This window comes from Myotis davidii, unplaced genomic scaffold (genome assembly GCF_000327345.1).
Source record: "Myotis davidii unplaced genomic scaffold, ASM32734v1 scaffold46, whole genome shotgun sequence".
Classification (NCBI taxonomy): Eukaryota; Metazoa; Chordata; class Mammalia; order Chiroptera; family Vespertilionidae; genus Myotis; species Myotis davidii.
The window spans coordinates 11,390,523-11,405,737 of NW_006383006.1; the positions used below are offsets into that span (position 1 = coordinate 11,390,523).

Sequence of the window (15,215 nt, forward strand, 5' to 3'; positions counted from 1 at the left end):
AGAGTGTTGGGAATCAAATTGTTGGGAGGCTGAATGGGATTTTACAAATATTAGAAACCAATTAGCTTAGCCTTATTTTAAAGAGGAAGTCAAGAGCAGTTCACACTGCCCAAGCACAGCGGCAAGATGGAAACGGGTCCCCTGACCCCTGTCCATCCCATGTCACACACCCTGCTCCTGCCTTGGCATGTGTGACCTTACCTTCTTCCAGATCAGCATCCTCCTTATGCTCATTCTCCACATCCTCAAAATGAAATTATGAGGCCAAATGAAAGACAAAGCCAGAGACCTCTGTAAGCTTCCCTTCTATTTTAGTTCTATTGCACTTCCCCTGCCAACTTCACAACACTTAATACAGCCCCTCTGCATCAGCCTATCAGAAGCCGGCAACTGTTTTTACTAATTGGTTAAAAAAGAAAACAGGCCCAGCTGGCGTGGCTCACTGGTTGAGTGTTGACCTATGAACCATGAGGTCACGGTTCAATTCCCGGTCAGGTCACATGTCTGGGTTGTGGGCTCGATCCCCAGTGTGGGGCATGCAGGAAGCAGCAGATCAATGATTCTCTCTCATCATTGATGTTTCCATCTCTCCCTTCCTCTCTCTTCCTCTCTGAAATAACAAATATATTAAAAAAATAAAAATGAAAGCAGGCTGCACTTTCCTACTGCAAGAACAAGTTGCAATGATTTAGGCCTTTTTCTATTGAGCAGTATCAAGGATTGTGTGGAAATATGTTGAATGTAGGTAACAAACTAGAAGAATCTTAAAGGGAAGAGGAGAGGCTGTGGTGAAGCTGAAAGAAAGAAGAGAACAGTAGGTATGTGATCTTTCAAGGATCAAGGAACAAGGGCTGTTGCAGAGTTAAGAACCTTCCTCTGAGTCCTGCGCTTACATCCTACTCTGCTCCTTCAAGAAGCTTGACCTTCAATAACTTATACAAGCTCCCTCCTCAGCTTCCTGGCCTGGAAACTAGGAATAAGAAAAATACTTCCTTTACGGGTTGTTAAGAGCATTCAGTAAACTAATATCTGTTTGACACCCCCATCAATGCCTGACACATAGTAAGTACTTTATGATACATTTTCATAGGAAAGAAACCACTTTCTTAGGGATGTCAACTAGCATTCAAAAACCTTTTTTTAACTCTGTCAATATAAAACAGGTATTTACTGACAGCCAGAGCATGAAGGTGCCCCGCCCCTACATGTGCACTTGGGCAGAAGGGCCATTTGGTCTGAACAGGATTGTTCACTATAGAAAGGCCTACTAATTATGCCTCCCCACGCCACATGTGTGCCATGAGTGAATGGAGTTCCAAAGAAAATTCTTTCAAGGGATCCCTTGGGGTATTTCAGGGCAAATGCTCTCTGGATTGTTTTTTTCCATCATCTGAAAAGAGTAATTAGCTTAAAGTTTTCCCAGGTCACCACTGTAGAAGGTAACAGAGTTCACCCTGCTTTTTATTGCTTTTCCTGTGCTCCACAATGATTTTTAAACCAACTCAGGGAGGAAAAAAAAAATCCATAAATTTGGATTCTCTCAAGAAAATCCCTGCCCTAGCCAGTTTGGCTCAGTGGAAGGAACATCAGTCTGTGTACTGAAGGGTGTCGGGTTCAATCCCAGTCAAGGGCACATGCCCAGGTTGTGGGCTCGGTCCCCAGTGTGGGGCGAGCAGGAGGTAACCTATCAATGATTCTTTCTCATCACTGATGTTTCTATCTCTCTCTCCCTTCCTCCCTGAAATCAATAAAAATATATTTTAAAAAATCCTTTTCTCAAGAGCCTATTGATAGACACTGATGATGATACTGCATATGCAGTCCCTTAGCACTGTTATGCTGATGCACAAAAAATGCAAGAGGGAAAAGGAAAGGCTGGGACTTATCTGTGAAGCTGTAGAGGAGAGGGGGAAAGGGGGCATTTTCTTTAAGGTACAGAATATCCTGGGACAAGTTTTTGAAGGATTTTGAGCTTTTCCAAAATGAATAATATGATGTCCCTCGTGGATAATCACTGCAGAAGCCATGAAGTCCACACAGAAAGCATTTCATTGTGGCTGAAGTTGATCATGATAAAAGTTTTAGATGAAGTTCTGGATTCTAATAAACCATACATACCTACTGCTGCCCAGATGCTCCTGCTTCCCAAGTCATAAAACTAGACAGCCATTGGCTGTGCTGTTACTGGGTATCTTTTTCTTTTCCTTCCTTAAGTTTTTAAAGTAAAAGTTATTTTGAGATTATTACTTCAAACAAACAACAAAGATCAAGGTATCGTTCTTTTCCCTTTTCTTTTCTTTCAGGTATCATTTTTAATTACTTTTTAAATGTAATGGAGGCCATATAAAAATTAGGAAATCTGAGGATGTACCTAAAATAAAATGAAGGTAGATAAGAAGAGCTTGCATAATGGGAAAGGAGGGAGAGAACTAGCATTTTTTTAGAGTGTCATTCTTGTCCTAAGTAGGTAGCATCCTAGGTTCTTTAGGCAAGTTTTCTTGTACCTTAACTCCCTCATAACTCTTAGGAGAAAGGTATCACTGAGCTCCTTTTATAGATTAGCAATGTCCAGTGCAAGTCTCTGCAATAATGGCAATGTTCTATATCTATGTCATCAATACAATAGATACTAGCCACGGGTGGCCTGTGAGCACTTAAAATGTGGCTAGTGTGACTGAGGTACTGAATTTTTAATTTTATTTAATTTGAATTAATAGCCACGTGTAGCTAGTGACTACTGGTTGGACATTGCTGGAGATGTTAATACTGAGGTTGAAAGAAATTAGGTCAATTCTAAGATTAGACAACCAATGAGTGGCAAAGCCAAAATTTGGACTGGATCAATCTGATTCTAAATGGTCAGCCTTTTCATTACAATAACTCAAAGAACTATTTTAAAACAGTTCTCTTTCACATTGAAACATCCGAATGGGGGCCGAATAAATCACCTGGTTACCAGAACCAAACGACTATTGAAGTTAGAAGGAATTTGCAGAGAATGGACAGGACACAAAGATCATGAGTCCTGATTTGATCAGTAATGATTCCTTGAAGTTAATACTCTCATGAGTTAGTCATTTTAAGGAAAAAAAAATGGAAACAAATCTAAATTCATTAAAATCACAAAGGAGAAAGTAAACTAGGCATTGCCACAACTATGAGTCTATTCTTGAACACAGCTGAGGAGAGAATAGAAAAAAAAATAGAGGAGGCAAGAGCTATGGCTTTGAAGTAGCATATGTGTTCAACAAGAGATATTATTTACTAGTCACATACTCACCGTGCTACTTAAGACAAGTTACTTAACGTCTATGAGCGAGTGTCTACATGTATAAAATAGAAAAAAAATTAACTCAGAAGGATTGCACTAGGAATTAAAAGTGCTAATAGTCCCAACGCAGTGCCTTCTTGAGTCACCACAGATTCAGCGTGTAGTTGCAGGAATAAATGGGTGGGAGAGAGGCGTCACATTCCCACAGTTCTGAAATATATTCATTATTGCCTCCACTTTGTACATCATTTTAATTTGGTATTTAAACAAAACAAGTGCATATATAGCACTGCTGTAATTTTCAACACTTTAAAAAGTGTCATGAAATATTTTGAAGAAATATTCTAACAGTTCCTACAATCAAGGTCACTTACTTTCTACAGCTGGAGAGGAAAGGTTATAATGTTCATGAACAGAACATTTATGTAGCAGCTGCAGTTCTTAACCCAATTTAGAAATAGTGATAATAATAACAAATTGAGTTGGCTTAATTAAAGCCTGCAAAAATCAAAAGATAAGAAAAAAACAACTGGGCCCTAAAAACTGAAACCTTATGTTAACATAAACGTGCTCTAACATGCTCTAGACCAGCGGTTCTCAACCTGTGGGTCGCGACCCCTTTGGGGGTCCAATGACCCTTTCACAGGGGTCGCCTAAGACCATCGGAAAACACATCTATAATTACACATTGTTTTGTGATTAATCACTATGCTTTAATTATGTTCAATTTGTAACAATGAAATTGGGGGTCACCACAACATGAGGAACTGTATTAAAGGGTCGCGGCATTAGGAAAGTTGAGAACCATTGCTCTAGACAAAGGCTACTGCACTTCAAATTCTAAATAGGTCACATGGGATTGTAATTTTAACCACAAATTACCATCTTTATCCTGGAGAGAGAAGAAAGAAAGTGCTTTTCAGAAATACATACATGGAACATAAATGATATATGTAGAAAGAGACCAGGGTTTAAAGAGACCATATGAAGTTTATAGCACCCCAAGTCCAATAAATACACACAGCACTGCAGTTTTTTAAAACAAAACAGAGAGGCTGAAAAATTGAACTCTTTGAAAAGGGGGTAAAAAAAGCAATTATTTTGATTTTAGAGAAACCAAGTAAGATATTTCAGCTGCAACTCATTTAAATAAAATTCCTAGATAAATTTATCAACAGTTTAATAAAATTCAACTCTATTCTGTGTGCTCTCAGGCTCTGAAAGCATAATACAAAGTTTTCTCTTAATAAAATGCCAAGAGTCCAAACTTTACATGAGCAGCTAATATATTTCATGTCAGAATAGACAAAGAGAACATCACGCTAAATGTTATCAAGGTCAAAGAAAAGAGAGTGTCAGAGTTCCATTATCCACTAAGGTTGTTCAATGATTAAGCCAAACTTACTGTTCCTTTTTTTTTACAGTGAAATCTGAGATGCTGCTAGATTTGAGAGCACAGGTAGGTGTTAAGGGAAGCAAGGGAAATAAAGCAAGGGAAGGGAAGCATAAGAACTGAACTTTACGATTGCTTAAATTTTCCATTTAATTTAATGTGATAACCTTCCACACCAATTTCAAAATTGGTACTAATTTGAGGTAACTGGTTAAATTTCATGGGGTTTAGAAGCGAAACCAGATTACTTTTTATCAAATGTTTTATCATGAAAAAGTGATGAGGAGTTTGTAAGGTAAAAAAGGGGATTCTCCAATCTGATCATTAATTCATCACTTCCCACTGTTATTTTCCCCTGTATCATTTCTTGATCATTTATCATACAGCCAACAGACACTTAATCTCTGTCTTTTGTTGTTAATCGTCATCCAAGGATATTTGTCCACTGATTTTTAGAGAGTGGAAAGGAGGGGAAGAGAAAGTGAGAGAAAGAAACATCAGTACATCAATTGCTGGCCTCCCGCAGGGCCTGGGATCAAACCTGCAATCTAGGTACACGTGCCCTTGACCAGAATCAAACTTGGACCCTCCAGTCCACAAGCCGATGCTCTATCCACTGAGCCAAACTGGCTAGGGTGACCTCTTTCTTCCTTTCTCTTTCTTATTCTGTCTTTCACGCACACAGATGCTCACACGTATGTACTCATAAACAAAATAGCACACCCCTTCAGAAAACAAGCTACTTTGCTATTTCTGAATTCACTTGCACACACAAGCCTCATTGTCATGAATATCTTAATGTTTTGGGTAAGTCTATCTGTGGCCTTTAGCCTTAGGTGAAGGCTCTCATTGGCTTCCATGAAAACAAGACAGGGAGGTGGCCCTTTTCATGTACTGGAAAGGCACCATACCATTGAGCACTGTGCACTGTTTGCTATTGAATTAAATTATGCTGTGGAGTTTGACATTCAGGAATGAAGGAAGGTGGAAGTACTGATATCTGCTCATGCTCCCATCAGTGTTTCCTCATTCATTTTAAGGGGATAGGATCATTAAAGGGCATGTTGAGACATCTAGTGTTCCATGGTAGCCACTGCAGAATCTTCACTGGATTGAGGTCTATGGGGTGATTTGGTTGTGGTCTAGTTTGATTCTGAGCCTGATTCTTAATCCTTCTCACTAATTATGAGAGCTAACTCATACCCATTAAATACATGGCTTTGTTTTGGACATTATAAACAAAAGAAAACAAAAAAGTATCCATAGTAATGGAGAGGTAGAGGGGTTTAACATTTAAGCCCTTGGGTCTCGACACAGACCTGGGTTCAAGTCCTTGCCCCTCACTTTACTGAGTCTCTCTCTCTGTTTGTACAGTAGGTATAATGAAACCTCAAAGGATGGTGCCTGGCATTTAGGAAGCGATCAATACCTGGAAGTTTTGTTATTGGGTGAGACACTAAAGGTTGGGTGTAGACTTGGTAATTATATCATTCCATTCATAAGATACAATTACTTCGAACCTGATGCTATGTCCTCCCCATCCACTTAGGCCAATTCAGTCAGAAAAGATCAGGGCTCCACAGTGAGAAGGAAATTGAGATGATCCTTGGAAATCAGAATCACTAAGAAGAGGTTAAAGTTTGGGTTTTAAAAACTGGCAAGCAAAATCCTACTTCCAGGATTTGTGCAACCAATAATAATCGTAATGGCTGCTTATCTTTTCCTATCTTTTTTGCAATCTCAGGCCACACTTTTTTTAGTGGTATTTCTATCTCACACACCTCCCATGTTTACAGACACTTTATAAACCACCCTCCATGGTGAGTACTCCTCTCAAATGAGATCTTCGGGAAATTTCACTAGTAAGAAATTAGGCTGCATTTGCTCTCTAGTCTGTCCATCTTCAGTGCCTTTGCATATCTGGTTCAAATGCACTGGAAACTGAGGAGCATGGCTAACGGTAGCTTCTTGTTTGATGGCTACAAGAAACTTTCCTTTAAGTGTAACTTTATAATGTTCAGCTCTAAACAGGGATTCTGGGGTGACTGAGTGTTTACCATACACAGATGCCACCGAGGGCAATTCACAGTTGGTGCATTTGAATGCTGCCCGAAAAGCGATGCCCAGGGGTACCAGATTTAGTAAATAACACACAGGACAACCAGTTAAGTCTGAATATCAGAAAAACAACAAGTGATTTTTCACTCTGAGTTCATCCTATGGACTATTTAGCAACCTCGGGACCTGAAGGGGAGCTGACTGAGCACTGGGTTCAGTATTTGAGGAGCTTTGTAGATCACCCAGAATGGTCCATAGAACTTGCTTGCGCAGGTCTACAGGATAATCACCTAAACAGAACCTCTCTACATGATAGATAGCCTGGCTGACATTTACCCAAGAGGCATCAAGACTGGCGCTGGTTGTTTGAACATTAAAATACATACTGGTTGGTAAACAGATGCTGCCCTCAATATCTCTAGTGTCTATCCTACACCAGCCCCACATCCTGCCATTTCCCCAAGGACATCCGGGACCTTACAATTCAGTGACTGAAAGACAAATGTCACAACATGGATGGCTCTTGAGGCATATGCCAGACTAAGAGAAATAAGTCAGACAGGGAAAGACAAATACTGTATGCTCTCACTTGTATGTGGAATCTTAAAAAATACACACATACATAAAAACCAAATCAATCAAACAAACAAAAACTAAGCTCACAGAAACAGAGAACAGATGGGTGGTCGCCAGAGGTGGGGGGACGGGGGACAGGGGAAATGGGTGAAGGCAGTCAAAAGATACAGACTTCTAGTTATGTGATTAGTAAGTTCTGAGGAGCTAATGCATAGCATGGTGACTACAGTTAATAATACTGTGTTGCATAGCTAGAAGTTGCTAGGAGAGTAGATCTTAAAAGTTCTCATCACAAGAACAGAATCTGGTAACTGAGGTGATGGATGTTAACTAAATTTACTGTGGTGATCATTTTGTAATACACACATATGTATATAAAGTCATTATGGTGGATACCTTAAGCTTATACAATGTTATATGTCAATTATACCTCAATAAACTGGGGGAGGGGGAACTGCACTGGAGAAGCAGAAAGAAATGGTGGGTACCTTCAAATAGAGTTAGGAGACTACAAATTTTGGTCTTGCTATCAGAGATGTGACATTATTTCTCACATTAGAACAAAGATTCACATTGGGAATATGGAAATGTTATTTGTTTCCTTTAAATAAATAATTTCCATTCCAAATATCATTGCTTCGGTTGATTTATGTTCCTATAATAGAATCAGGGAAACTAATATTGTAGCTAAAAGAAACTTTGTTTCATCTGTTCCTGGTCCTCCCCATTCTGTCAAAACACATTTGATAAAAACAAAACAACAAAAAAGAACCCACATACAACAAAACAAACAAATAAACAAACAGAAAACCTGAAGCCCAGGGAAGTTCAGCAATGCCCAGGGTGCCATAGCTAGTTAGTGAAGTGAGAGAGATCTTCAACTCCTGGTCTAGAGCAGAGGTGGGCCCACTGCCTGTTTCTGAATGGCCCGGAAGCTTAGAATAACCTTTATATTTTTCTTAATTTAAAAAAAAGATTGTTATTATAATAAATATTGATATTCTAAGTAAGATTTTCCATTTGGAAGGGTTCTAGTGACTTGGTGAAAGTTTATATCCTGTTAATCATCAGCACACCAGCTTACAAGGACATGTTTCTCCAGGGGGACTTTGAACACTCGGTCAGGGAGGTGTTTATGACTGATATTTTGATCGGCCTTAAAGCTTTGACAGGACTGCTCTGTTTTGCATTGCCACCATCAGAAAGTTCCTTTCCCAGCCTTTCCTGTAGATGTGCTGCCACTCATTAATATGCAGGGTGATAGCTAAACATTTAATAATCAGTGGGAGTCTGGCATCCACCAATCAAAATGGTAACTGGAAGGAGGGCTGGTGCTACTATGAAGGGCCTTTCTTTAGCTTTTGTTTTTTCTTTTTTTTTCTATAAAGACCAGAGAGGGAATAAGAGTCAAATGATACTGAGGGGAAAGGGTTTGGGGGTGAGGAGCCTTAGGGCCCAAAGTGTAAATAAAAAAGCTAATGTAGAAAATAATCTTAAAAAATTATCCTAATTTTTTAAAGTTATAATTAATAGTAGACTAAGAAACATATAAAAATGTTTTATTATCTATACTTATAATAGGGTAATATGCAAATTGGTCACCCATCAGCAGGAGGGTGGGGCGGTCAGCAGAGGCAAGCTGCAGCGAGCTACTAGCCCTGCATAAACGGGGGAGAGCTATGAGCGGGGAGAGCTACAAGTGGGGGAGAGCTATGAGCGGCAGTGGGCGGGGAAGCCAGCTGAGGCAAGCAGCAGCGAGATACTCGCACATGGATTTGTGCACAGGGCCAGTAGTAATGTATATAACATATAAATTATGTTTTATATATACATATTATTGCCATTAAAGGCTAGTTCAGGAAATAGATCTTATTAATGCAATGATATGTATCAAAAGCCTAAAAATACTTGGAAGAGAAAGGGCATAGGAGAAATTATATGTGTGACAGTGGTATTTACTTCCAAATTGTAGTATACTATTCCAAAATTGGAAACAACTTCAACATCCAATAATAGAGAATAATTAAATAAATTTTGGGATATGTTATAGTGGGACAGTATACAGTCACTTAAGATACATCTAGAAAGAACCTGAAACAACATGGGTAAGCAATGTAAAAGTGATTGATAGAAAAAGAAAGAAAGAAGGATATAAAATCTATGTTTATATGTCAAAAAATCCCCCACTGAAAATAAGTAATATATAGTAAAAAGCACAAAAAATTATCAAATTTAACACTATCCTTGACTACTGAGATTACAGATTATTTCTTTTCTTTCCATTTAAATACATATTTCAAGTTTTCTAAAAGGGTTGGGTATGACTCTTAAAACTAAAAATAAACTAAGTAAAATTAAGAAATAATTTAATTCACAGGGGAGAAGATAAACCTGTTTAGCCAGTGCCTAAAAAAGCACATAAACACAGAATTTTTTTAAAACACAAAAGAAAAAGTAAGTCTTTCAAAATCTGTTTCTGAACTTCCATGTTCTAGGCCTTGTGCAGCAGCAAGCTGAACTGAGAGTAATCTGACCAATAGATGTCACTGTTCCACTTCTTACTTGGAGCACGTCTCAAGCTGCACAATTTTACTCTTTCAGAGGGAAAAACAAAACTGCAAATTTCCATGTCATCTCATGAAGGGTTGTAGATTTTCCATCTTTCAGTTCCATTCCAAACCTCCTTTTACAATAACTGGGATGTCAAATGCTTTTCTAAAAAAACATACTGTGACTATGGTTTTATAGTTACGAAAAATACAAGGTTCTGTTGGTGGTTGCGTGAGAAAATCGTCACCCATATGAACATCACAGACCTAACCCACACTCGTCAAACACATACTTCCAGGCCTGAAAGTAATGAATTGGGAAGTATTCAAGATTGTCAATAGGCATGATAATTAATGGGGGGAAATAAGTGCTTTCTGGATTCCTAATGCTCACCCCCATCTCTGACAGGAAACTGGGAGGTGAAGGGGGTGAAGAAGGGTGGTGAAAATGGGGGCAGGTGGTCAATCCTATCAGGCCACCTACAATGTGGAAGTAGCTAAAACTCAGCCCCCCGCTTTGTATAGGGTCTTCAATGCTTCTGTGTCAATGATACAAGAATGACTGCGAAAGAAGAAGGCTGTGTTTTTAAAATGGGTCATCTTGTATTCTGTAGATTTCCTGCCAACCTGATCACCTGTTATTTGGGCAGCCGAAGAGAAAAAAAAAAAGGTTTAGGAATGTGCAAGCAAGACAGGCTATTTGGGTTTCACTGGAAAATCCAGAGCCTATCAGTCAGCTAACATATTTCCTTACCTTTTAAGAAAAAATGATATTAAGAGATGAACAGCATCAAATGATCATTCCCAAAATGGGGTTTAGGCAGCTAAGCTGATGTGAACAGAGGACTCTGAAAAGCTCAGATAAAGTGTAAACACAGTCACTTTCTAGCACATAAATTTCAATCACAAAGATCTGTTTTCTGCCACCAGTTGATTTTTAGACAATGACCCTCCCCCACACATATCACACACACACACAGTGAAGCTTCAGCAGCTTTATGAACATGATTTACATCAAATGCATATTAAATGAACCTATGCTGACTGCAAAGAATCACAGCACAAACACAATATTTCTACTTACATGGAGATCCAAGTGCAATTCACTTCTGTTTGTCTTCTCTCTTTCCTCGAGGAGCAGAAAGGGACAGGCTGGTCCAGCTCTATGGCCCAGGACCCACGCACCTCCATCCCTGATGGGAAGGTCCTTAGAGGCTGACTGCTCATTGAAGCAGTCCCGGGGAAAGCTCTCGGAGGAGATGCCTAGACAAACACAGAGAAGGTTTTCAGTGACAGTGGCCAGAAAAACATCAAGCCACCCTATCTGGGGACTCATGTGGGCCATTTCACACTACCTTCCTTTTTGTAAGGTTTAGAGTTTCCTTTCCTCCAAAAGTGCTTTTCTTAATTACTCTTCTGAATCACACTAACAAAGAATTAAAACATGTGCCCTCATACCACCTGCTTAAAAAAAAAAATAAGCCTAATCAGCTCATCTCTGGGCTCCCTATTCTTGCTTACTAATCTTGCTATGCATACCATTCTCATTCAGGACAGAATCGGGGAATGAGCTGGAGGACAGAAGCCAGAAGGCTGGGTTGTTGGCTTTACTACTAAAAGCTGTCACCTGAGCCAAGTCACTAGTGTGTGTGTCTTCTAGGTTAGGAACTACACGGGGTTCATGTTCATTGTGGGGGGTGGAATCATCATGAGTGGTGCACACTGGCGGCTGGTCAGCGTGCTGAATGCGTGAGGCTGCCTGCGTGGATTATGTAGAACTCCCTTTTCTCATCCCCAGACTGAGGATGTTCTGCTAGTTCTTATCTACATGTTAGGATGAGAATAGGCAGGTCTGTGCCAGGCACTGTTCTCAGCCCTGTTCTTTGATTTTTTAAAAGGACCCTATTGGCAGGTATCATTAGTGTTCCAGTTTTAGAAGAAGAAACTGGATCACAAAGATCATACAGTCAGTAAATGGTAAAGCCAGGAATTGAACCCAGGCAGTTAAACGCTAGAGGCCATGCTCTCAAAGACCAGACTATATGGCCTCTGCCTGGCATTCTTGTGATGACAATGTGTGTTCTGTCACCAAAGGACTTTGTGGTCAAATAAGTGTGAGAAAAGTGGCATGTCTTATCTTTTGGAGCTACGATTCATGTTAGCATATTACAGGCCTTGAGTGTCCTTTAGTAAACAAATTTAGCTCTGTAGAATAGTATTTTCCACACTTATTTGACCACAGAATCCATTTAAAGGGGCACCTGATAACCTTGTTGAAAGCCACTAGTGTTCCAATGGAACATAGTTTGGAAAACACTAGGTTAGATCACCTCTAAAGTCCCATCTGACTCTCAAGTTCCTGGTCCTCTTTTAATTCCTGGTAAGCAACCCTGGCAAAATATTATGCAACCAGACAGAAGTTAAGGGTTTAGGCTCAGTGTACTTTCGCAATAGAGATCACCGTTGGATATATGATAGGTTGTTTATTACACATAATCCTTGTAAGAGCGTCTCTTTGGCAGTGACCCAAAGCCAGCCAATGACTTCCGCCATGCTGCCAACCTGACTTACCAGTGACCTGAGCTGAGAGTAAGCCAGCTAACAGAGGGATCATGGGATAAAATGCTTCTCCTTTCTATGAGAGTAGCATTTTAGAAGAAACGCTATTTAAAAATGGCCAAGGTTTTGCTTGTTGTTTGCTTGTCCAGTCAGCTGATTTCCAAACACCTCAGAGTGAAAGGTGAGGCAGGTCCCAGCGTCTCTACAGTTGCCCTCTGGCGGGCTGCCCATAGAATACTCTGTGGAGACTGAGGACGTGAGAGTCCAGGGCCTCAGGTGTTTACTCTGCTGACATAGCATGTCCAGATTATTATAACTAAGCTCTTCCTTTCCCTGAGCCAGATGTCTTAGAATGAGAGCCGTTTCAGTCACCTGGCCTCACCCTCTCCACATGCCCCTTGTTACCTACACTCTCCAGAGCATTTGCTTTGGCCCTCCTGTTAGTGCCCCCACTCTGGCTCTAAGAAGAGGCACTCTGCTAAGTACCTTCACTTTATCTTCACGGTGACACTGAGAGGAAGGGTGCTGGCCATGCTTTCATAGATGAAGAGATTCAAGTCCAGAGCCTTTTTAGCTGCCATTATATGGCTCATCTCTCTCCCAGAATATTTCTACTCATATTGGGCAAGAAACGAGAAAATCGACCTTTTTAAATTTATGGTATACTCTCACCATGCTACATTATCTTCAGAAATGCACTAATTACTAGCCCTGTTTTTCATTTTATGGCCTTCTACTTTTCAGTTTTATTTTGGAATAGCTGCTGGCTTTGAGTAAAGTTTATACTGGTTAATAAAACGACATAAAGCATAATATATACATCACAGAGAACATAATATACAACACCTAAGGTAAGACATCCAGATCATCAAAGGCACATTGTCTGGTGAGCAGAAGTTCATCATTTGGGTTTAAGAGAGTGGTGAATTCCCACAATAACTAGGATCTGTGTCCTTAGAGAAAATGCATATGCACACACAAACTCCCTTGTACACTCTGCGGTGCTATCCGACACAGCATTCGTGAGGTGTGGAGTGCAACCCAATCCACTCCTGTGCAGAGGAAAGACAGCACGCAGTTTAGGTAGAAACAATAAAAAGGAACTTTGTTTTGGAAATAGCTTTAATTTTAAAGAGCCAATTTCTCATACCTTGTGTTTAACCAGACAAAATCCCTATGAAGGAAACATGCAAGGTAAAAATCATGGCGCATAGTAATTTTGGTGAGGATCAATTTGACAGCAAAGGACCAAGGGCAGAAGTAAGTAACATTAAAACATTATTCTTAAACATCTGACAATGTAGGTTAGGACATGGGACAAATTCACCATCAGAAAGCACATAAACTTATAAAGTAATAAGTCTTTTAATGGAAATTTTAATAATACCAACGCAAGTTTTTGAAGTTAGAAATAAAGCACATGTCTATATTTATTAAAATGGGTAGTAGCCACACTACTCTCTTCAACTGAATAAATTTAATAAAGAGAAGGAAAACTTACCTAAAATTAGGTAAGTATGTTCTGTCAAAAGCCAAGTGTCATTTAATTTTCTGATACAGATTTTGAGGTATTTGATTTTCACTGAACATTTTGTAAAAAGCTTTAAAGTTTAATCAACCTAATCATATACCTTTCCCTATCATGTGCATATTGTAAATTTGTTTTTTACTCAGTGTTTATTGCTTATTTTGCTTCTCAAAGACATTCCAACAGCTGGATGGACCACACATACACACACAGGTTAATTCTACAGCTGACCACTATTAATAACAACACATAGCACAGTCACAGTACAGTAAGGGCGACTTACCTTGGGACCACCTGGAAAGTCTGTGCTTGTCTCAACCATTCAAATGATGAGCTGCACTTGCTGATGCTAACCTACAACATCAGACTGGGGTTTTGCTGTCAATTATCAATGTAATGGAAGCAGAAAGACAGGAAAGGTAATATGCCATTTACAACTGTAAGCAGTATCCATAGCTTATCTTTCCAAACTAGAATGTCTCTCTACCTATGGTACGTTGGAGTATTGTTACCACTTCTTTACTCACTCCCCGTATGATTATTAAGCACCCAAGGCCTTGCCGGTTGTCTTGGCAGTTCCTCCCATTGGCCCATGGATTTTGGATCTGGCCTCATGACCTATTTTGGCCAACTGAATGTCGGCAATGTGACACTGTGCCAATTCTGAAGCAAGCCTTACCAGTAAGAAGCACCGTGTGTTTTTACACCCTGCTTTGTGTTTATGCCATCATTATTTGACAAGCCCATCATAGGGAGCCTGGATTAGACACACAGAGCAGACCCATGCACAGTCTTACTGCCTGGAGCCAATCTTGCTGAACCTGGCTCAAATCAAATGAACCTTAGTCAACTCCTAAGCCAATGAATGGGAACAATAAATATTTGCTGTGAGCCATTGAGATTTGGGGTTCATTGTTGAAATAGCTGCCTGATATACTCTCTATCATCTGCCTCCACCAAAAGCACTACACTTTAAACCATTTCAGCTAATCAGGCTTAAAGATTACGATAATCTAATATGTACTAAAAACCATTATTCAATGTATCATGTTTTTTTTAAAAAAATCAAGTATGCCCATACTCATAGTATGCCCATTATCTCATTCATACCAAGATTCACACACAAACTGCATTTCAGTTTAAAAAGCTAAACTTGCCCAGCCGGGTGTAGCTCAGCAGTTGAGCATCGACCCAGGAACCGAGAGATCACTGGTCCAATTCCCAGTCAGGGCATATGCCCAGGTTGCAGGCTCGATCCCCAATGGGGGGGGAGCAAGAGGC

General features: G+C 39.8%; 1 protein-coding gene across 1 annotated transcript in view; it reads right to left on the minus strand.

The window, feature by feature from the left end:
- The window catches only part of FMN1 (formin 1), a 398,649-nt gene that overhangs the window by 300,470 nt on the left and 82,964 nt on the right, over positions 1-15,215 (minus strand). The window contains exon 2 of the mRNA XM_015557593.1: positions 10,932-11,110. Coding sequence (XP_015413079.1) covers positions 10,932-11,110 — 179 coding nt within the window. The remainder of the gene's footprint in view (positions 1-10,931; positions 11,111-15,215) is intronic.